This window comes from Stigmatopora argus, chromosome 20, assembly GCF_051989625.1.
Source record: "Stigmatopora argus isolate UIUO_Sarg chromosome 20, RoL_Sarg_1.0, whole genome shotgun sequence".
In the NCBI taxonomy this organism is placed as follows: Eukaryota; Metazoa; Chordata; class Actinopteri; order Syngnathiformes; family Syngnathidae; genus Stigmatopora; species Stigmatopora argus.
Genome location: NC_135406.1, coordinates 6,363,240 through 6,385,920, shown reverse-complemented (window position 1 = coordinate 6,385,920; position 22,681 = coordinate 6,363,240). Strand labels below are relative to the sequence as shown.

General features: G+C 41.7%; 1 protein-coding gene, 1 long non-coding RNA gene and 2 other non-coding genes across 5 annotated transcripts in view; 2 read left to right on the top strand and 2 right to left on the bottom strand.

The window, feature by feature from the left end:
- Positions 1 to 6,213: 6,213 nt before the first annotated feature.
- The window catches only part of LOC144065962 (uncharacterized), a 174,673-nt gene continuing 158,205 nt past the window's right edge, over positions 6,214 to 22,681 (bottom strand). Inside the window, exon 2 of the long non-coding RNA XR_013297362.1 lies at positions 6,214 to 7,342. This is a non-coding gene — a long non-coding RNA (uncharacterized LOC144065962). The remainder of the gene's footprint in view (positions 7,343 to 22,681) is intronic.
- Positions 7,338 to 13,569, bottom strand: LOC144065870 (uncharacterized). 2 transcript variants are annotated; one of them, XM_077589071.1, is made up of 3 exons: positions 13,524 to 13,569; positions 10,100 to 10,606; positions 7,338 to 9,689 (listed from the first exon to the last, which is right to left on the bottom strand). In XM_077589071.1, exons 1-3 carry the CDS (start codon positions 13,552 to 13,554, stop codon positions 7,735 to 7,737), a joined length of 2,493 nt encoding a protein of 830 aa, XP_077445197.1. In that variant the 5' UTR covers positions 13,555 to 13,569; the 3' UTR covers positions 7,338 to 7,734. The 2 variants fall into 2 exon arrangements, with proteins under 2 accessions (XP_077445197.1, XP_077445196.1); XM_077589070.1 differs by lacking the exon at positions 13,524 to 13,569 and having other exon boundaries at positions 10,100 to 10,879.
- Positions 20,570 to 20,680, top strand: LOC144066450 (U5 spliceosomal RNA). Its single transcript, XR_013297615.1, has one exon. It is a non-coding gene; the product is annotated as a U5 spliceosomal RNA (small nuclear RNA).
- Positions 22,258 to 22,422, top strand: LOC144066355 (U1 spliceosomal RNA). Its single transcript, XR_013297530.1, has one exon. It is a non-coding gene; the product is annotated as a U1 spliceosomal RNA (small nuclear RNA).

Below are 22,681 nucleotides of genomic sequence, written 5' to 3'. Positions count from 1 at the left end.
TTTATCACAGTTCTCAAAGCAACTGTAGGTCTGTCGAATCTTCCCAAGAGCGCTTGTTGTGAACCCTCTTCATGCCCAAGGCCATTCCCAGTCCTCTTGATGTGAACCACAGTCCTTACTTTTGCAAGAGATGCATTAAAATGCCTTTTGTATTAATGTCAATAACTCTTCGTTGCAAGCACATATAATATAATAATATTGATACACATCTATAATAATGATAAACCTAACATTCCCCCCTATTATTATGTGTACGCAATCCCATAATCATTTTTTATTTATGACAAATACAAATACACTTGGGAAGTCCGTAGTCTCGATCTTTACCAGAATTCACCTTACTTGCATATCTGGCCTGAAAAAGGAAGAACAAAATCATTCTCATTCAACTCATTTTCATAATTTGCATCATCCTGTACATCAATGTTATCACCAGTAGGCTGTCTAATAAGCAGATCCAATCCTTGTAATTCGGAATTTGTTAGAGCTACTGTATAAACCCTAAGTCGGACTAGCAAAAATGGCGGTGCACACGGATGCAGCGGCTTTTTGCTCTCCAGTTTGGTGTTTTCTTTTCTCAATCCTATCGTTATTTACCAACATCTGCGAGGCAAACTTTTCCTACAGTCGCCACGACTTAATTGCTATCGGGAGGAGATGCGATATATCCGATGTCACAACGAACTACCAACGAACCTACGATATCCCCAAGGGCATCTCGAGACCTCCGGGATCTCCGTGGATAGTCAGCCCACTCAAAGCACGTCGAAGGAGGCGAAGGCGGCGGAGAGAAAATGTTGGAATAATGATTCAAACCTTTTAAATCATTATTAGTAATATTTAATTAAAATAGGAAAACATCTTTCAACATAACTGCTTACAACTTGCAAGGAGGTGCCTTGTGACGTCGTCTCAGTCCACAAGGCATTCTGAATTGCAGTAACTGAATCATTGTATTTAATTGCGACACTCGAAAAACATGTTTATGTAATCAGTACAATAACACCCTAGATGGCGAGAATTGCCGAAGTGAGCATAAAAGTTGAACAAGGCACCCAAACAATGGCGTGAGGAATTGCATAATATTTTCATTATAAGGTAAACAAAGTAGTTTAAGAGTTCTTGTAGATCCTGGAACTTGTATCTGGGGAAAGGGTTGAGGCGTATCTTCCAGTAATAAGTCCTCGGAGCAAGGACTCAGTGAATTGTTAAGTCTCTAGCTGGAGCCAGCTGTCCTGGAGAGTGACCTTGGAGTAAGCGTTTGTCTTCGTTGAAAACACATTAATTCTAACTCTAACATAAAAGCGATCAACAATATATATATATATATATATATATATATATATATATATATATATTGATTAATATAGTAAGCATGTATATTATAAGGCTTTATATTCCTAAATAAGCATTGCAAACACATTTATAATAATGATTACTCCAATAGAAAGGAAGCAAAAGCGCGGTTGTCGGGCGGGCCTTGCTGCTAAGCTAAGTCAACAACCACACCGAGCACCGCTTCCGAGTATCTTTTTGACCAATACCAGATCCATCACCCACAAAATGGATGAGTTGGAACTTCGAATTGCTACCAACAGCTTTGTTAAGAACTGTAACATTATTCTCATCACGGAAACGTGGCTACACCCGCAAATCCCTGACGCTGCGGTATCGCTAGCTAGCCGAACGCTTTTTCGGAACGATCGTTCAAAGGAACTAACAAGCAAAAGCATAGGAGGAGGACTTTGCTTGTTCATACATAATGAATTTTGTGGTGACAGTAGAATCATTGACACTCACTGTTCCCCGGACTTAGAGCTACTGGCAGTACGATGTAGGCCCTACTATCTACCGAGAGAGCTAACGGTCGTCATAGTAACAGCGATCTCAATTCCTCCTGATGGTAACGTCAACACGGCATTAAACCTCCTGCTAATGGCTGTAAACAAACAACAGCTTGACCACCCCGATGGAGTCTTTATTGTTGCTGGTGACTTCAACAGAGCATGTTTAAAGACTGTTCTACCTAAGTTTATCCAATACGTAAAATGTCACACGAGGGGAGACAAAAATCTTGACCATGTTTATTCTAACATCAAACATGCTTACAAAGCCACTTCCCTCCCTCACCTAGCTGGATCAGATCACCTCTGTCTAGCCCTCACCCCAGCATACACTCCATTCCGGAGGCTAACAAGGCCACAAATAAAGACAATAAAAACTTGGTCCGGGGACGCCCTTTCTCAGCTGCAGGACTGTTTTTTCCGCACCAACTGGGAACTCTTTGAACACAACAACCTCCAGGACTATACGGACGCTGTACTTTCCTATATAAAAAACTGCATGGACGACGTCACTATAAATAAACAATGCCGTAACATCGCTTTCAGATCAGGGGACAAGATGAAATATAGAGCTGCCAGAGCTGAGCTGAAAAGAGGAATTAAAAAGGCCAAGGCAGAATATACTAAGAAAATTGAGGAGCACTTCAAAGAAAATAACCCAAAGAAGATGTGGCAGGGAATACGACATATTACCAACTACAATAACAATAATGTCTGTTAACGCAGATGCCTCACTAGCGGAGAAATTGAACCGTTTCTTTGCCCGCTTTGAGACTGATAAATCAGACCCAGTCTCAACACCCCCACCACCACCCTGCAGCAATACACTGACGTTCCGGGAACAGGAAGTGAGACTGGAAATACGGTCTGTGAATACCAGGAAGGCTGCTGGCCCTGATGGAGTACCTGGGAAGGTGCTCAAAGCCTGTGCTGACCAGCTGGCTGGAGTCTTCACAAAAATCTTCAATTGTTCCCTGCAACAATCCATCATTCCATCCTGCCTGAAATCTGCCACCATTATCCCTGTCCCCAAAAAGCCAACCATTGACAGGATGAATGATTATAGGCCTGTTGCTCTCACGCCTGTGATCATGAAGTGCATTGAAAAGTTGATAGCCCGCCATATCAGGAATACAATCTCTCCCTCAGTTGACCCTCACCAGTTTGCTTATAGAGCTAACAGGTCCACTGAGGATGCTATCACCATTGCTCTACATACAGCATTGAGCCACCTGGAACACCATGGGAATTACGTGAGGACGCTTTTCATTGACTATAGCTCAGCCTTCAACACCATGAAACCGGACATTCCGACTGACAAACTCTCCCACCTTGGACTATCCTCCTCCATCTGCTGTTGGATAAAGAACTTCCTAACCAACCGACCACAAACTGTTAAACTTGGTCCCCACCTTTCTTCCTCCATTACACTGAGCACTGGCTCCCCTCAAGGCTGTGTACTGAGTCCTCTTCTGTACTCCCTGTACACTTATGACTGTACACCAACCCACCAGTCTAACTACATCATCAAATTTGCTGATGACACCACTGTGGTCGGACTCATCTCAGAAGGGAATGAGGCAGCCTATAGAGACGAGGTCAACAAACTGTCTTCGTGGTGCTCGATAAACAACCTCACACTGAACAACCCAAAAACTAAAGAAATAATCCTGGACTTCCGCAAACAGAGCACAGATCTGGCCCCACTCCTCATAAATGGAGTTCGTGTAGACAGGGTCCAGTCCTTTAAATTCCTGGGGGTCCACGTCACGGACAAGCTCTCCTGGTCCACAAACACCACAGCAGTAGTGAAGAAGGCCCAGAAACGACTCCATTTCCTGAGGGTAAACAGGAGGAACAACTTGGACACTAAGCTTCTGGTAACTTTCTATAAAGCCACTGTGGAGAGCATCCTGGCATACGGCATCACAGTGTGGTACGCTGGAAGCACGGCAGCAGACAAAAAGGCCATGCAGAGTGATTAACACTGCCCAGAGGATCGTCAGCTGCTCTCTGCCCTCACTGGAAGATATTGCCAGCCCTCGTTACCTCAGCAGAGCCGGGAACATTGTTGGGGACTCGGACCACCCTGGTCACAACCTGTTCCAGCCCTCGTTACCTCAGCAGAGCCGGCAACATTGTTGGGGACCCGGACCACCCTGGTCACAACCTGTTCCAGCTGCTTCCCTCTGGCAGGCACTACCGGTCTCACAAAGCACGGACAAAGAGGCTTAAGGACAGCTTCTTTCCCACAGCCATCAGGACTCTGAATTTGCAGTAGCACGACACACAATCCCCTCTGTGTAACAACTTCGGGGTGAGGAAACATGAAGGACGTTGGGCGGTGATCTGCCTCCTGCTGGCTGACTGAAGGTAAGTAAGCAGACAGTGGGAGGTAAGTGATCCATTTTATTCTTTGTTGGCATCGGTGAGGCAAACCTTTTCGCAGTCGCAGGGAGTTGGTTGCGCTTGGGAGGTGATGCGATGTATCCATCACGGCAGAGTGCCAGCAAGTCTGAAACTATCACTTGGTTGGGCTCTTGCCTGGGAAAAGCGCACTTTATGGAGAAGCACTTTCAATTTCGTCATACGCAGCTGGGTATGATGACAATTAGGCTTTTGTCTAGTCAATGATGATGATAAGCCTAAGTCTGATTTTATTTTTATTTATTTTAGCTTCCTTTCATTGCTTTTCCCCCTGGTTGCACTGCTTCCAGATGTGTGTTTTCATATTGAAGCATTTAACCAATCCCATTTCAGCCATTATTTGTTGCCAGATCAGACCTGCCTCAAAGCCTTCACAATCAGTTCTTGCGGGCTCTGCTGCATTAAACTAGACTGTTGCTTTTAACCAATCAGATTTCGAGTTGGCAACCCCACAATGATTTTTCATAGGCGTTAGCATTTTGCTGGCTGGAATACTTCATTGGTTTCACCAACTATGATTGGCTAGTAGGCGGGCCAAAGCAGTACCCGAGGCAGCTGAGATCGCAAACTCCACCCACAATGGCCGAGAGAAGCAAAAACAAATGGATTCTGTTTGCTCACAAAGCTATTTTCCAGACGGACTTTTCCAGAAAAAAATGGACATCATTAAGAAAGGGCGGTCAACTCCGAAGCTAGCAAGCCTGTTACAGCCGGGAAAATGGTGTGTGCGGCACTTTCAGCGCGCTAACTTAGCTCCACAAGCAACTAGTATATTATTGTGTTGATTTAAAGCTATTTTCAAAACGGACTATGCCGGAAATATGACAGGACAGGCTCGACTTTCATCATTAGCTTTGATGGCGATAGGAAAGAAGGAAGAAAGGAGGATGGATATTGTGTAAAAAGGTTTTTTGGTGAGTAAAATATGGCTATATTCCTAAATAATATTTCAATTGTGGGACAAGTTCTGATATTTGACTATTGTATTTCCTGTTATTCTTTCTAAGGAAAGAAGCTCCCGCGATCGTTCTTTAAAGACTATTTCTCGTTGGCAAGTGGTCTTGCGTTATCCTATTGTGAGGACATTTGTGTGCATCATTTTGGGAATATTTTGAAGGCAATACAACAGCAAACAGTCCATCGATAGCGAACGTGAGGGTGGAGGCGTGGCAAACCGCCAACCCGGAAAACGAAGGTAACAAAAGATTACAACAAAATTAGAATTCAGTTTTGTGTAAAGTTACATTAAACGTATGTTTGAGTGTCTGTATATATTAATCCAAGTTCATTTAAATTTGTTTGTTCCGTTTACGAGTGCGTTGTCGTGGAAAAAAACGGGAAAAAAAATCACCCCCTCGCCCGGTTTCATGTGTGAAAAGCTCCAGTATTTGTATTTAATCATGAAATGCTGCTAGGAAGTGGATTTTACCCCATTTTTGTGCATTAATTTATTGATTTTTTTTTATGTGTCGCAGCTGTAGCTGCAGTAGAGGTTTTATAGCCATAAAAGTTTTTGAGGGTTGGATTGATACGTTGAAGGCGCTACCAGAAAATGCACCGCCCGCCACTGGTGTACACACACGATCCAGTTTCGGCGAAACCTCCGTTCGGCCAAACATCCATTCGGCGAAACGTCTTTCGGCGAATCGTCCGGTTACGCTTTTCTAATGTAAATAAGCCAAGTAAAGCAAAAATAAAAATGTAGTTACTTTTCTACCAATTATCCCCTTCAACATCAAAAAGATAAAAACAATTAACCGCTAATTTCAGACATGAAGTTACTGTATTTTCACCCCTGTAGAAAGAAAACTATTAATTTGTCAAATTGTTCAAATTAATGTATTCATTTTCCTTAATTTTTAAATCTTAGCACATAACACTTCTCTTTTTTGTCACCTTTGAATTTGGAAGGCTGATTTTGTCAACAAAAAGACCCAAAAAGTATTTTTCGCCAAAAAGAGAGCTTTATTGGAACTACCAAAAAGATGACACGATAAATCGGTTTAAAAACGTGATTCATCTTATAATATGACAAAAGTATAAGGATATTGTACAACTTATTTATTTTTAGCAAATCCATTGTCTTTCACACCATATATCTACTAATGTTACTAATGTATCATTTAGATCACATTATTGATTATTCACTTTGTAATTTCCTAATTTAGGCTCTACTATTTCGGATAGAATTTGGAAGTAAATAAAATCTTCAACGACACTCAATTGTCTTATACAGTAGTACCTTGACATACAAGTGTTCCAACATACAAGACAAATTTGCAATATGAGCATACCAGATGTTCTCAATTGTGATTCGGTAGTAAATTAGAACAAATGTTTGTGTTTTTTTAGGATGGAAACTGATTACCGTATTTTCACGACTATAAGGCGCACTTAAAAGTCTTAAATTTTCTCCAAAATAGACAGGGCGCTTTATAATCCAGTGTGCTTTATATGGGAAAAAAATTAAAATGTGTCAATCATTGAGGGTGCGCCTTATAATGCGGTGAACCTTATAGTCGTGAAAATAAGGTCATTTGTATTTTGTTCATTTCTATGGGAATAATTGACTTGAGATACGAGTAAATTGACATACTAGCTCGATCCCACTGTAAGCTTGTATCTTAAGGTATTACTGTATTTGAATAGTGTGGATCGATATTACACGTTAAAAAGTGTAAACAAGATTTTCAGAATGCAAAATACAATTATACTGCGATTACAATGATCCCTCATACAGAAATTGAAAAAGCAAGCAAAGCCGTCATTGGCCACTGCTTATCACAACACATTTGCGTCTTTTAAGTCTATCCTTACGACTAAATCTCATAAACAGCCTGTGAATTATTCGCAGTTGTTGGATTTGAACCCATGCCTCCTGAGACTGAAGCTGAAATCCAGCACATTGGACCGCTTGGCCACACTACACTCAGTACTCATTTAATCCATCGGCTGCCATTGATGGCGGTAGACGTCCGATTCATGTTGACTGTGAGGTGCAGATGAACCTTCATTCTCTCAAATTCTAAGTGAGAGAACTTGCAATACAGCAAGGTGTTGAAATACTTTATCTGGTCATTTTTATCAAACAAATAAAAGTCTTAGTATACTTTTAGCCCGCGACGACGCCAGACAGCTCGCCGAACAGACACATCGAGACTATTAGTATATTATTTGTAATTTCTTGTAAACGGTGTGTGTTTGTATATGTGACATGCTAAAGTGTTTAATTGTCAATGCAATGACAAACTCTCCCTCTCTCATGTTTATAACTTTGAGAGCGAGCGAATCCATCGACGAAATGTCTGTTCGACAAACTGTCCGTCGAAGAAACATCCGGTTGATGCTCCAAAATGGAGAATGGTTTGATTTATTCAGATTGGGCACAATAAACATCAAGAGATGGAGAATAAAACGAAGATTGAGTTATGGTAGGCTTTCAATCCTTAGCCAACATGTATTCTCAGAATGGTTTTTCACCAGTGTGGGTTCTTGTGTGCGTTTTTAATTGTTGCTTTTGAGAAAAGGCTTTACCGCAAACTGAACACGAAAATGGTTTTTCACCAGTGTGGGTTCTTGTGTGTTTTTGTAAATCTTGCCTTTGAGAAAAGGCTTTACCGCAAACTGAACACGAAAATGGCTTTTCACCCGTGTGGGTTCTTGTGTGTACTTTTAAACCTCCATTCTCTGTAAATCTTTTACCACAAACTGAGCACGAAAATGGTTTTTCACCTCTGTGGGTTCTTGTGTGTATTTTTAAGCTTCTGTTCTCTGTAAAACTTTTACCACAAACTGAGCACGAAAATGGTTTTTCGCCAGTGTGGGTTCTTGTGTGAAGATTTAAGCTTCCGTTCCCTGTGAATCTTTTACCACAAATTGAGCATGCAAATGGTTTTTCACCAGTGTGTGTTCTTGTGTGTATTTTTAACTGTCCCTTCTCTGTAAATCTTTTACCACAAACTGAGCACGAAAATGGTTTTTCGCCAGTGTGGGTTCTTGCATGACTAATTAAGCAGTGCTTCCATGTGAATGTTTGACCACAAACTGAGCACGAAAATGATTTTTCACCAGTGTGGGTTCTTGTGTGCATTTTTAAGGTTGCCTTCCGTGTAAATGTTTTACCACAAACTGAACACGGAAATGGTTTTTCACCTGTGTGGATTCTTGTGTGTTTTTGTAATTCTTGCTTTTGAGAAAAGGCTTTACCGCAAACTGAACACGAAAATGGTTTTTCACCAGTGTGGGTTCTTGTGTGTATTTTTAAGCTTCCGTTCTCTGTAAATCTTTTACCACAAACTGAGCATGCAAATGGTTTTTCACCAGTGTGGGTTCTTGTGTGTATTTTTAAGCTTCTGTTCTCTGTAAATCTTTTACCACAAACTGAGCATGCAAATGGTTTTTCACCAGTGTGGGTTCTTGTGTGTCTTTTTAAGTTTCTCTTCTCTGTAAATCTTTTACCACAAACTGAGCACGCAAATGGTTTTTCACCAGTGTGGGTTCTTGTGTGAAGATTTAAGTGTTCCTTCCGTGTAAATGTTTTACCACAAACTGAACATGAAAATGGTTTTTCACCAGTGTGGGTTCTTATGTGTATTTTTAAGATTCCGTTCTCTGTAAATCTTTTACCACAAACTGAGCACGCAAATGGTTTTTCACCAGTGTGGGTTCTTGTGTGAAGATTTAAGTGGTCCTTCCGTGTAAATGTTTGACCACAAACTGAGCATAAAAATGATTTGTCACCCGTGTGGGTTCTTGTGTGTATTTTTAATTTTCCCTTGTGTGTAAATGTTTTACCACAAACTGTACATGATAAGGGTTTCTCCCCAGTGTGGCTCCTCATATGTGTTTTCAAAGAAGACTTTTTCCCAAAAGTTTTCCCACACTGAAAGCATTTGCAGAGTTTGTCGCCACTGCGATTTTTCTTAACATCTTCAACATCATCATCGTCAAAAAGCAAGTCGTTGCCATCTAATAAAGGAGCAATTAAATTTTCTGCTCGCCATCCTTCTGTTGAGCTGCCGCTCAGAAGCTCCGCCCCTATGTTGGCCACGCCCAGATCATCTTCACTCTTGAAAGGCTCATCAGTTGACCATTTGACACATTCCTTATTTTTGATTGGAGGTTGCTCTTCTCTTTTGCACTGTTGAGGGAACTCTGGCTCCTCCTCTTTAATTAGGGGCCATGTTTTGGTGTTTGCAGGCTCCGCCCCTCCGCTGGCCACGCCCAGAACATCTTCCCTCTTCACGAACTCACCAAGTGACCAGGTGAAATCATCTTCCTCCCTTTTGATTGGAAGTTGCTCGTCACCCATTTGTTGTTGAGGGAACTCTGGCTCCTCCTCTTTGATTTCGGGGAGCTCAACTTCCCGTTCAAGGTCAACAGACTCCTGCCCATCAGAACCAAGATCATTTCTGAAACCTGCAAAGATACAAAGATAATTGATTAACCATTTTCTAATTATAAAATGACTGAATTTATTGTTAACAGAAATGAAACCAAACGGAATAGGGCGCCATACATTCATTTCGTCACAATGCAGTACTTACTACTGTAGTACTCTCGTCAACAGCAACATGAGTTGAAAACTGTTTATAGGGGCATTTTTCAAAGTATGGCACTATTGGTCAGAAAAGTTTCTTCACTGGTGATGTAGCTCCTTAAAATTAGTGAAATCTTTTTTGGAGCATTTTCATTGTAAACATTGTCTTTTATGTTTTAGATTTTAATTATGTTAAAATGCTATCGCCAAAGGGGAGGCATTAAAAAAAGCATTATCTTTTTTTCAGTAGCAGGTTTATTATTATTTGGGGGATTAATGAAAGGCTCACCAGTTGACCATTTGACACATTCCTCGTTTTGGATTGGAGGTTGCTCTTCTCTTTTGCACTGTTGAGAGAACTCTGGCTCCTCCTCTTTAATTTGGGGCCATGCTGAGGCGTTTTCAGGCTCCGCCCCTCCGCTGGCCACGCCCAGATCATCTTCACTCTTGAAAGGCTCACCAGTTGACCATTTGACACATTCCTCGTTTTGGATTGGAGGTTGCTCTTCTCTTTTGCACTGTTGAGAGAACTCTGGCTCCTCCTCTTTAATTTGGGTCCATGTTGTGGTGTTTGCAGGCTCCGCCCCTCCGCTGGCCACGCCCAGAACATCTTCCCTCTTCATGAACTCACTAAGTGACCAGGTGAAATGATCTTCCTCCGTTTTGATCGGAAGTTGCTCGTCTCCCATTTGTTGTTGAGGGAACTCTTGCTCCTCCTCTTTGATTTGTGGGAGCTCAACTTCCCCTTCAAGGTCAACAGACTCCTGCCCATCAGCACCAAGATCATTTCTGAAACCTGCAAAGACACAAAGATAAATGATCAACCATTTTCCAATTATAAAATGACTGAATTTCTTGTTCACAGAAATAAAACCAAACGGAAGAGGGCGCCATACATTCATTTCGTCACAAAACAATCAATCACAGTGGGAATGTTGACAAGTTCAATGAACATTATGATAAATCATTGAAGAAGTAACTTTTAGGACATAACCTCGGTTTCAACACTACATCACCGTTAGACAACGACATGCGACTTTTGTCCTCCGCTGCCATTGAAGGGCTGCAAAAGAATCCTCGGCCCCAAACGGCTCCCCCGGATCCAACAAAGATATCAAGATGGTGGCGCGCACGGGTGCAGCGGCTCTATGCTCTCCTGTTTGGTGTTTTGTTTTCTCAATCTTATCGTTATTTACTAACATCTGCGAGGCAAACTTTTTCTAAAGTCTCCAGGATTTAATTACTTTCGGGAGCAGATGCGATATATACATCACAACAGATTACCAACGGACCTACAATATTCCCGAGGAAATCTTGAGACCACCGGGATGTCCGTGGATAGTCAGCCCACTCAGAGTACGACGGCGGCGGCGAAGGGAAAGAAAGCAAAAGCGCGGATGCCGGGCAGGCCTAGCTGCTAAGCTAAGGTAGCAACCACACCGAGCAACGCTTCCGAGTATCTTCTTGACCAACGCCAGATCCATCACCCACAAAATGGACGATTTGGAACTTCAGCTTGCTACCAACAGCTTTGTCAGGAACTGCAACATTATTTTCATCACGGAAACGTGGCTACACCTGGAAATCCCTGACACCGCGGTATCGCTAGCTAGCCGGGCGCTGTTTCGAAATGATCTTTCGAAAGAATTATCAGGGAAAAGCAAAGGGGGGTGGGGGGGGTTCTCCTTTACATGTACATACACAATGAATGGTGCTGCAATAATAAGATCATTAACACTCACTGCTCCCCGGATTTAGAGCTCTTGGCAGTACGGTGCAGAACATTCTATCTACCTAGAGAGCTAACGATTGTCATTGTAATGGCTGTTTACATCCCACTGGAAGCTAATGTTAGCATGGCACTTAGCATCCTGCTAGCGGCCGTAAACAAACAGCAGCTTGACCACCCCAATGGAGTCTTTATTGTCGCCGGTGACTTCAACAAAGCATGTTTAAAGGCTGTTCTGCCTAAGTTTATCCAGTACGTGAAGTGTCACACCAGAGGAGATAAAACTCTAGACCACGTGTCAAACCGATTCCGCCGAGGGCCGCATTGGGTCCTGTTTTTTGTTCCAACCGATCCAGTGCCGACATTTTAACCAATCAGGTGTCTTCTAAAATAAGTAGCACCTGACTTTAATTTACTGATTACACTTGCAAAAGTTATCCTCTTGTTGAGTTGGAATGAAAACCTGCACCCCTGCTCTAGACCATGTTTATTCTAATATCAAACATGCTTATAGAGCCACACCCCTCCTTCACCTAGCTAGATCAGACCATCTCTGCCTGTACCTCACCCCCTCATTCACCCCACTCCGGAGGCTAACAAGGCCACAAATAAAGATAATAAAAACATGTCCCGAGGACGTCCTTTCTCAGCTGCAGGACTGTTTTTCCCGCACCACTTTGGGAACTTTTTGAACAACACAACCTCCAGGACTACACGGACACTGTACTTTCCTACATCAACAACTGCACGGACAACGTCACTGTTTATAAACGGATATGTTTTTTTCCTAACCAAAAACCCTGGATGACCAAGGAGACACAGACACTCATCAAATGCCGTAACACTGCCTTCAGGTCAGGGGACAAGGTACAATACAGCGCTGCCAGAGCAGAGCTGAAGAGAGGCATTAAAAAGGCCAAGGCAGCAAATACAAGGAAAATTGAGGAGCACTTCACAGGAAATAACTCATAGATGTGGCAGGGAATACGACATACAGACGCTCCCCTACTTACGAACATTCAACTTACGAATAACGGTACATACGAACATGTCTGCAAATTGCGTTTAAGTCGAAAAATGTTCGTGAGTCCAATTTTGTATGTTTTTTCCGAGAAGTGCCTCTTTCCGCCGCTAATACGCTTGGCGCTGTGAGGGCTCAGCTCACCCAGCATCTACCTTCTTCGTTGCAATGCGGAAGTGCGTGACGTATCTCCAGTGCGCAAAGAACCTTTTTCATCTGTATCATTAAATATCTCGTGCATCCATTATTGAATATGGTTGGTAAAAAGTGAAAGGCTTCTATTGAGGGAGTTGCAAGGAAGAGGCAAGCCATTTCATTTGAAACGAGTGGCAATAATAACGAAGCTTGATGCGCGTGAGAGTGGCAAGCGTTGCACATATAACAACTTGAATCGTTCGACCGTCAGTACCATTTATAAACAGAAAGATCGAGCAGCAGGACCCAAATATTGAACGTTGCACAAAGTTTGCAAATCAATTGAATGATGCCATACAGTGCTACCGCATCATTTATGATGAAAAAAAGAAGAAAACTGTGCAATCGTCGTTAGATCGCTTCTTTCGGCCAGTTTCTAATACATAAATCTCTCTCTCTCTATACAGTACTGTACATATTCTCTCCATTTTATTAAATGTTTTTTTCAGTACAAACCAATGCGTGTTACTTATACAAGCCTTAAACATACAAATGCACTTATATAAACCTTCAATATACTTATATAGGCCTTAAACATAAATTATAATACAAAATATAGCACTGAATCAACTTACAAACAAATTCAACTTAGGAACAATCGCTCGGAACCTAACTCGTTCGTAAGTAGGGGAGCGTCTGTATTACCAATTACAATGACAATAATGTGGCTGTTAACGCAGATGCCTCACTAGCAGAGGAATTGAACCGTTTCTTTGCCCGCTTTGAGACTGACAAATCAGACCCAGTCTCAACTTATCCACCACCAACCTGCAGCAGTACATTGGAGCTTCAGGAACATGAAGTGAGACAGGTACTGCGGACTGTGAACACCAGGAAGGCTGCTGGTCCTGACGGAGTACCTGGGAAGGTGCTCAAAGCCTGTGCTGACCAGCTGACTGGTGTTTTCCCAAAGATCTTCAATTGTTCCCTGCAACAATCCATCATCCCATCCTGCCTGAAATCAGCCACCATTATCCCTGTCCCTAAAAAAAACAACCATTGACGGCCTGAATGATTATAGGCCTGTTGCACTTACACCTGTGATCATGAAGTGCTTTGAAAAGTTGGTCGCCCGCCATATCAGGGATAGACCCAGTCAGACGCAGTCTCAACACCCCCGCCACTACCCTGCAGCAATACACTGAAGTTCCAGGAACAGGAAGTGAGACTGGAAATGCGGTCTGTGAACACCAGGAAGGCTGCTGGTCCTGACGGAGTACCTGGAAAGGTGCTCAAAGCCTGTGCTGACCAGCTGGCTGGAGTCTTCACAAAAATCTTCAATTGTTCCCTGCAACAATCCATCATTCCATCCTGCCTGAAATCTGCCACCATTATCCGTCCCCAAAAAGCCAACCATTGACAGGATGAATGATTATAGGCCTGTTGCTCTCACGCCTGTGATCATGAAGTGCTTTGAAAAGTTGATAGCCCGCCATATCAGGAATACAATCCCTCCCTCAGTTGACCCTCACCAGTTTGATTATAGAGCTAACAGGTCCACTGAGGATGCTAACGCCATTGCTCTACACACAGAACTGAGCCACCTGGAGCACCATGGGAACTACGTGAGGAGGCTTTTCATTGATTATAGCTCAGCCTTCGGCAGAGTGCCAGCAAGTCTGAAACTATCACTTGGTTGGGCTCTTGCCTGGGAAAAGCGCACTTTGTGGGAAGCACTTTCAATTTCGTCATACGCAGCTGGGTATGATGACAATTAGGCTTTTGTCTAGTCAATGATGATGACAAGCCTAAGTCTGATTTTATTTTATTTTATTTATTCAACACTATATTACCGGACACTCTGGCTGACAAACTCTCCCACCTTGGACTATCCTCTCCCATCTGGTGCTGGATAAAGAACTTCTTAACCAGACGACCACAAACTTTTAGACTTGGTCCCCACCTCTCTTCCTCCATTACACTGAGCACTGGCTCCCCTCAAGGCTGTGTACTGAGTCCTCTTCTGTACTCCCTGTACACATACGACTGTACACCAACCCACCACTCTAACTCCATCATCAAATTTGCCGAAGACACCACTGTGGTCAGACTCATCTCAGGAGAGGATGAGTCAGCCTACAGAGATGAGGTCAACAAACTGTCTTTGTGGTGCTCTGTGAACAATCTCACACTGAACACCACAAAAACTAAAGAAATAATCCTGGACTTTCGCAAACACAGCACAGATCTGGCCCCACTCCTCAGAAATTGAGTATGTGTAGACAGGGTCCAGTCCTTTAACTTCCTGGGGGTCCAGGTGACGGATAAGCTCTCCTGGTCTACATACACCACGGCAGTAGTGAAGAAGGCCCAGAAACGACTCCATTTCCTCAGGGTACTCAGGATGAACAACTTGGAAACTAAGCTTCTGGTGATCTTCTATAGAGCCACTGTGTAGAGCATCCTGGCATACTGGATTACAGTGTAGTACGCTGGAAGCACGGCAACAGACAAAAAGGCCATGCAGAGTGATTAACACTGCCCAGAGGATCGTCGGTTGCTCTCTGCCCTCACTGGAAGACATTGCCAGCCCTCGTTACCTCAGCTGAGCCGGGAACCCATACCATCCTGGTCACAACCTGTTCCAGCTGCTGACCTCTGGCAGACGCTACAGGTCTCACAAATACGGACAAATAGGCTTAAGGACAGTTTTTTTCCAACAGCCATCAGGACTCTGAACTTACAGTAGCACAACACACAATCCCTTCTGTGTAATAACTTCGGTGTGAGGTAACATGAAGGACGTTGGGCGGTGATCTGCCTCCTACTGACTGACTGAAGGTAAGTAAGGAGACAGTGGGAGGTAAGTGATCCGTTTTTTTTTCTTTGTTGGCATCTGCGAGGCAAACTTTTTCTGCAGTTGGCGGGATTTGGTTGCGCTCGAGGGATGATGCAATATATCCATCACGGCAGAATGCCAACGAGTCTGAAATTATCACTTATTTGGGCCTTTTGCCGGGAAAGCGCACCTTGTGGAGAAGCACTACCAATTTCGTCATAGGCAGCTGGGTATGATGACAATTAGGCTTTTGTCGAGTCAATGATGATGACAAAGCCTATGTCCGATTATTATTATTATTATGATACAATTAGAAAGAAGACAGACGTTTCTTTTTTAAAATTGAAGTGTGTATTTGAGAAATTTGTAAATTGGGGTTCGGCTGGGTGGATGGGGGTTTATTTTGTTTCATGAATTTTTGGACCAATAGACGCAGTCAACGTCTTCACACATGCAAAATATTGTAATCCACGGGTAGTATTCCCAACTGCAGGCTTTTAAAAATGGAATTGGGAGATAATAAAATGTACACACCCAAATAATCTCACATACATTGCAACATCAATAGAATAACATTTGGACACGGAAATTATAAATCACGCTGTGTACTGTAAACAAATGCTCATCAAAAGTGAACCCACCTTCTAGTCTGTGAAGAATAACTTTTGCTTGCATTAATTTGCATTCAATGGGGTGGCGGTGCCGTGTAAGGTCCTCTTTTACGTCAAAAAGTTCCCCCTGGAACTTTGTTGTTGTTTTATGGCAGCCATTTCGCACAATTGAATTCAGCTTTTTTACGACGTGTTGATGGAGACGCTTGTTTTTTTTATAGCAGCTAGCTAGCGAAGCTAAGCTAAATAAAGTTGCACAGTTTTAAGATGGATGACTGATGTTGAATCCGTATAGTGAATAATGCTAGAAACATCGTCAATACTTCAGTTTAGTTAAGTGACTGAAATTAAAAGACAAATTAGACGGGCAAAAAGTCAAATATTAGCAGACTAAGCGCTCCCTATTCGGCCATCTTTATTTTTTTTGCCCTTGCATTTCTTGTCAGGGGTGCATGATGGGAAAGACAGTTTCCCGTAATGCCAACCTTCCGTTCAAAATAAGATGTTTCATGTATGTATTTTATTCAATCTATATTTGAAAATTGGGGGGGGGATCAATAATGTGAGACATTTTTTTTGGAATCGCTGCTTTTTGACGATATGTTGTGTTCTTTTTTTAACGGAAATAAAAAAAGTGTGTTATTATCATTCCTAAGGTTTATTCAAACTTTCTATTTGTAAATTGATCTATGATGTATGTTGCAGTCCACGAGTATCAAACCCCTGTTAATATATATTGTTTGGCTTCAAGTATTTTTCTTATAAATATGAAAACATGTTTTAATATTAATAGGATAATAGTAAGTATAACTAAGTGGCATATTCATTAATCCCGATTCTCGTATCATCAATTTGCTTTTTGTATATTTAAATTTTAATACTGTTAAACCTGGCAAAAACTTTGACTTGTGTCTCTAAATATTTTAACAATTTATACCCGAATGGCATTTATAAATTAAATGATTTCGTTATTATCTTTGTTGTATTGATTGTATGAGTTTTTAAAACGAGATGACTAAAAAAGATCAGTTGGTTATCATTTTTCCATTGGAGAAAAGGTTTATAATTCACACATTTCCACAATATGTTTCGTATTTCTATTCTTTTTTTTATGTTTTTCCCGTCTGAAGGCAAAATCTTCGCCGCTTGTATATGACGTCATCGCCACTGGCTGTTACAGATTATAGTACTGTACAGTGGTACCTCGTCACACGACCGCTCGTCATACAATATTCTCGTCTTACGACGGAAATTTCGATCGAATAATTCGCCCGTCATGCGATCGAAATTTTGTGATGCGACCAAGCCAGGTGGCCATGGCACTGTCTTTTTTGCATATCTTTCGTGTATAACAATATTTACGAGCACCGAATGAGTTATTCAGACCAGGAAACGCACAACACGCATGCGCGGGTAAGAGAGGGCTTTCTGGGTAATGAAGTATACTCGTGCACACAACGCCGACAGGCAATGGCACTCAGAATAAAACTTTACCCACAATCAATACGTGGGTAAGCTCAGCTGCTGCATTTCCTGTTATTTTTATCTAATACGAGGAGTATTATATTACTTCTCGTTCGCTGGCTCGCAACTCCCCGCAATAGCATCCCGGTAGCAACTCTATCATAGGCGCCGTTCGAGGGGATGCGAACACAGATGCTACAAGCTAAAAGGGAGCTGCTAGTCAGCGCCCCCGAAGCTCCCATGAGCAGCGGAGCGATCGCTGATAAAAGACTGCTGCTCGTTGGCAAGTGGTTGGCGTTATCCGATTGTGAGGACATTTGTGTGCATCATTTTCGGAATATTTTGAAGGGAATAGTACAACAGCAAACAGCCCATCGACAGCGAACGTGAGGGTGGAGTGTTTGTTCCGTTTACGAGTGCGTTGTGTGGAAAAAAAAACCGAAGCCCCCCGCCCCTTTTGTGCCCCTCTCCCCTCGGCGAAATCCGCCCAATTTTAGTAAGATTAAACACATTTCATTTTTTTAAACCACTAGTTATGTGTTACTTTGTTAATAGATGGGGAATTAGAAGAAATAAAACATTTTTTCCAAACCAATATCGTGTTTTGGTGTTTTTTTCAGAGGGCTGGAACGAATTATAATTTTTTCCATTCATTTCAATGGGAAACGTCCGCTCGAGTTACGAGAACCTCGTCATACGATCTCAGTCTCGGAACGGATTATGATCGTATGTCGAGGTACCACTGTATAGTGATCAGTTAGCGACATCTAATGGTTCATCATTGTAGCACGTTCTCAGTTCTAGCCATAATGCTATGCGCTGTCATGCTTCGATTCATTCAATAAAGTCACGATCAGAAACAACAATGCCACCCCGTTAAATATTTCATTATGAAATATTAATTGTGTAACGTAAAGTATATATCGGTCTATCATGCACTTATGATCATCAAAAGTGAACGTACCTTCGAGTTTGTGAAGAACAACTTTAGCTTGCATCATTTTGCAAACAATAAAATGTTGATGACATGAGAGATCCTCTTTCACGCCATAAAGTTCCTTCTGAAACTTTGCCGCAACCGGCGTCGTTCTCCCAGACATTTTTCACACTTTTTTTCTGTTCGCTTGACGACGTACTGATGCAGACGACGTGTTCCTTTGTTAGCTGCCAGCTAGGTTAGGCTAAAGTACGACTCCCAAAACGGATTGAAGACAAACGGACTGACGTTCGAGTCCACAAACTATTTAATGTTGAGCATGTTGTCGAGGTTTCGTTTCATTTAAGTTAAATTAAATTGAGGAGAAACAAGAGGCGCACAAACAAAAAGTTAAAACCCTAGCCATGCAGAAATGAACGCCCGAATCCATTCTTCTTCTTCCGCTTGAGTTTTACGGTTGTTGGCAGCCAACGTACTGTAGCATTATCGCCCTCTACTGTCTCAATACCTCAAAATACCAAGTTCTTAATTCAGATTTTAGACAGAGGGGGCGATTATGTTAAATTTGGTCTCTTAATGCCACAGCGTGAAGACAGCAGCTCGAAGTCCAGTTCGAGTCTAGCTAGACGTGACACTAAATCGAAAAGCTACATTTTGAGAAAAAGTTAGGTAATTTTAAGCACATTTGGTTTAAATGTTACATTGTGGTTGATCTTATTGCAAGTAACAAATAACACATTTTAATATTTAAATATAAGGGTTTTTAACGTTATTTCACAATTTACAAGTCCACAATCCCTCATTCAGCCTCATTCAAGGGAGAGTGGCCAAGCGGTCCAATGCGCTGGATATAAATTCCAGTCTCTCAGGAGGAGTGGGTCCAAATCCCACCACTGCCAATTAATTCATGGGCTGTTTATGGTCCCTTTGTTGGATTGCTTATGGCTCTTCACTAACCTGTAAAATAAAATGTGAAACCACTGGTGAGGGAGCTGAGTCCCGAACACACTAATAGGAGTGTCACGTTTGCACACCACTGTGTCACTGACGCTACCTCTAGCTTCGCTTTAATCATAATGATTTTTTTACGAGACTCCTTTTTGCATATCAACGGCGTAACAATGTTATTAAAGAACAGAGAATTTTTGTATTTTAAAAGTGTAGGAATGTTAAAGGAAATGCAGACATTTTCAGGTATGCGGCCCAGTGGGGCGAGTGATTAGCGTCGCGGCCTCAAAGCTCTGGGGTCGTGGGTTAATTTTTTTAACTTAAAATCCAGCGTGGGTTTGAGTGTGCATGGTTGTATGTCTCCTTGTGCCCTGCGATTGGCTGGCCCCCGATTCAGGGTGTCCCCCGCCTCTGGCCCCCGATTCAGGGTGTCCCCCGCCTCTGGCCCGGAGACAGCTGGGATTGGCTCCAGCACCCCCCGCAACCCTAATGAGAATAAAGTGGTTCAGAAAATAAGATGAGATGAGTTTCCCTCTTATCACACTAAACGTGTATCATTGTAGTTTGATGTATACGTAAATGTATGTTACTATTGACCATATACTAAATTGTATTTTAGAATTAGGGGATGGAATAGGACCTTGCTCCTTCCACTCTATGCATCAATCTGTTATTGCAGTATCTCCAAGAAAGGTGCACCACTCGCTCTTTATCAAAATACATTTACTACTTACTCTTGGAATTCCTAACTTAATGATTGAAATGACAGAAGCAAACCTGAAATTTAATATATTAATCATGCGGATGAGGGGAGATTTAAATTAACACATTAAAGCCTTTCTTTTGTAACAATATCCAAGTAAAACATGACTGTATAAACATTCACATCTTATATAATAATATATAGGTTTGACGATTATCATTTTTGCCAGTACAGCTAGTTTAAATGCCTGCTCAGCATCGAGGTGCCACTTTTTTGGTGTAATATGAAAGCAAAGGGCCACATTGACTACATTCAGCGAAACCAACGCAATTTTCTGTAGCATATTCAACATTCAATTTGAAGCTTTTCCACATACTGTTTCTCTTCTAATCTCATTAATCTTTTGCCTTTCACTAAAGACTTTCGTGGAGAGGAACAATAAGAGTTTTAATCAAATTTTGGATGCTCTGCACTAACAGAGCTTCCCCTCTCTGTCGATGGTAAATATGAACTTTCTACTTATCTGAAACTTAAAGTTAATTCAGGCAATATTCCCCCTTGAATTTTTATAGACTATTTATGTCCTTAAGCATCTCACCTTGTTCAATCAAATATTTGATGTTCTGTGCTACCAGAGCTGTCCCTCTCTGTCAAAATGAAATATGGAATTGCTATTGATATGGCGCAATGGTATTTCACAATTTCAATGCTTGGATTTATACATACTGTTTACATCCTCAAACATTTGACTTTGTTAATTGAAGTAGTGATAAAGTAAAATGTATTATGTCAATTGATTAATCAACTAACACTCATTGCTGACAAACCCACTGCTTAATTCATGAATGTTTTAACTTATATTACTGTGAAGAGGCGTTTTTTATGTAGAAAGCTTCAGATGTTTGTTTCCCTTTTTTAACTCTGGATTTAAAAAAACTTACTACAGACTCTCCCCTACTTACGAACATTCAACTTACGAACAACGGTACATACGAACATGTCTGCAAATTGCGTTTAAGTCGAAAAATGTTCGTGAGTCCAATTTTGTATTTTTTCCGAGTAGTGCTTCTTTCCGCCGCTAATACGCCTGGCGCTGTGAGGGCTCAGCTCACCCAGCATCTACCTTCTTCGTTGCAATGCGGAAGTGGGTGACGTATCTCCAGTGCGCAAAGAACCTTTTTCATTTGTATCATTAAATATCTCGTGCATCCATTATTGAATATGGTTGGTAAAAAGTGAAAGGCTTCTATTGAGGGAGTTGCAAGGAAGAGGCAAGCCATTTCATTTGAAACGAGTGGCAATAATAATGAAGCTTGATGCGCGTGAGAGTGGTGAGCGTTGCACATATAACAACTTGAATCGTTCGACCGTCAGTACCATTTATAAACAGAAAGATGGAGCAGCAGGACCCAAATATTGAACGTTGCACAAAGTTTGCAAATCAATTGAATGATGCCATACAGTGCTACCGCATCATTTATGATGAAAAAAAGAAGAAAACTGTGCAATCGTCGTTAGATCGCTTCTTTCGGCCAGTTTCTAATACATAAATCTCTCTCTCTCTCTCTCTCTCTCTCTCTCTCTCTCTCTCTCTCTCTCTATACAGTACTGTACATATTCTCTCCATTTTATTAAATGTTTTTTAGTACAAACCAATGCGTGTTACTTATACAAGCCTTAAACATACAAATGCACTTATATAAACCTTCAATATACCTATATAGGCCTTAAACATAAATTATAATACAAAATATAACACTGAATCAACTTACAAACAAATTCAACTTATGAACAATCGCTCGGAACCTAACTCGTTCGTAAGTAGGGGAGCGTCTGTATTTGGTTTTTAATTCTTCGAAGCATCATTTTGTTAGAGATTATAAAAATGTTATTTGTAGAGAAGTGCTATTTTGTTCTATTTGTATTTTAATTTGTGCCTTTGTTCACTTTTTTTGTGCGCGTGCATGCGCGGGTGTGTTTTATTACGGTGTAGTAAACGGGCACGTGACTGAAGATGGCGAGCACGTGAAAGAAGAGGGTGCTGCAACCGGGGACAACTCATACTTACCTGGCCGGGGAGATACCATGATCAAGAAGGTGGTTAACCCAGGGTGAGGCCCTGCCATTGCAGTCTTGGTTGTGCTGACCTCTGTGAATTCTCCAAATATGGGAATCTCGACTGGATAATTTCTGATAGTGGGGGACTGCGTTTGCGCTCTGCCCTGATTTGTTGTCAAAAAATAACATTCAAGCAACTGACCAAACTTTTAAATAATTCAATATGGTTAAATCTCAGAGATTCAGCAACCTCGTCGTATCAAACTCACCGTGCTCCGGAGGCTACGTTGGAGCTGCAGGTAAATGCAATTGAAAAGCGTCCGATAAAATAGGTGAAAAAGTCATTTGAAAAAGGAAACAAAAAGCCTGATTAAAAAAAAACACAGATACACTAGTCACCAAAATGGCAGACACAATTTAACGAGT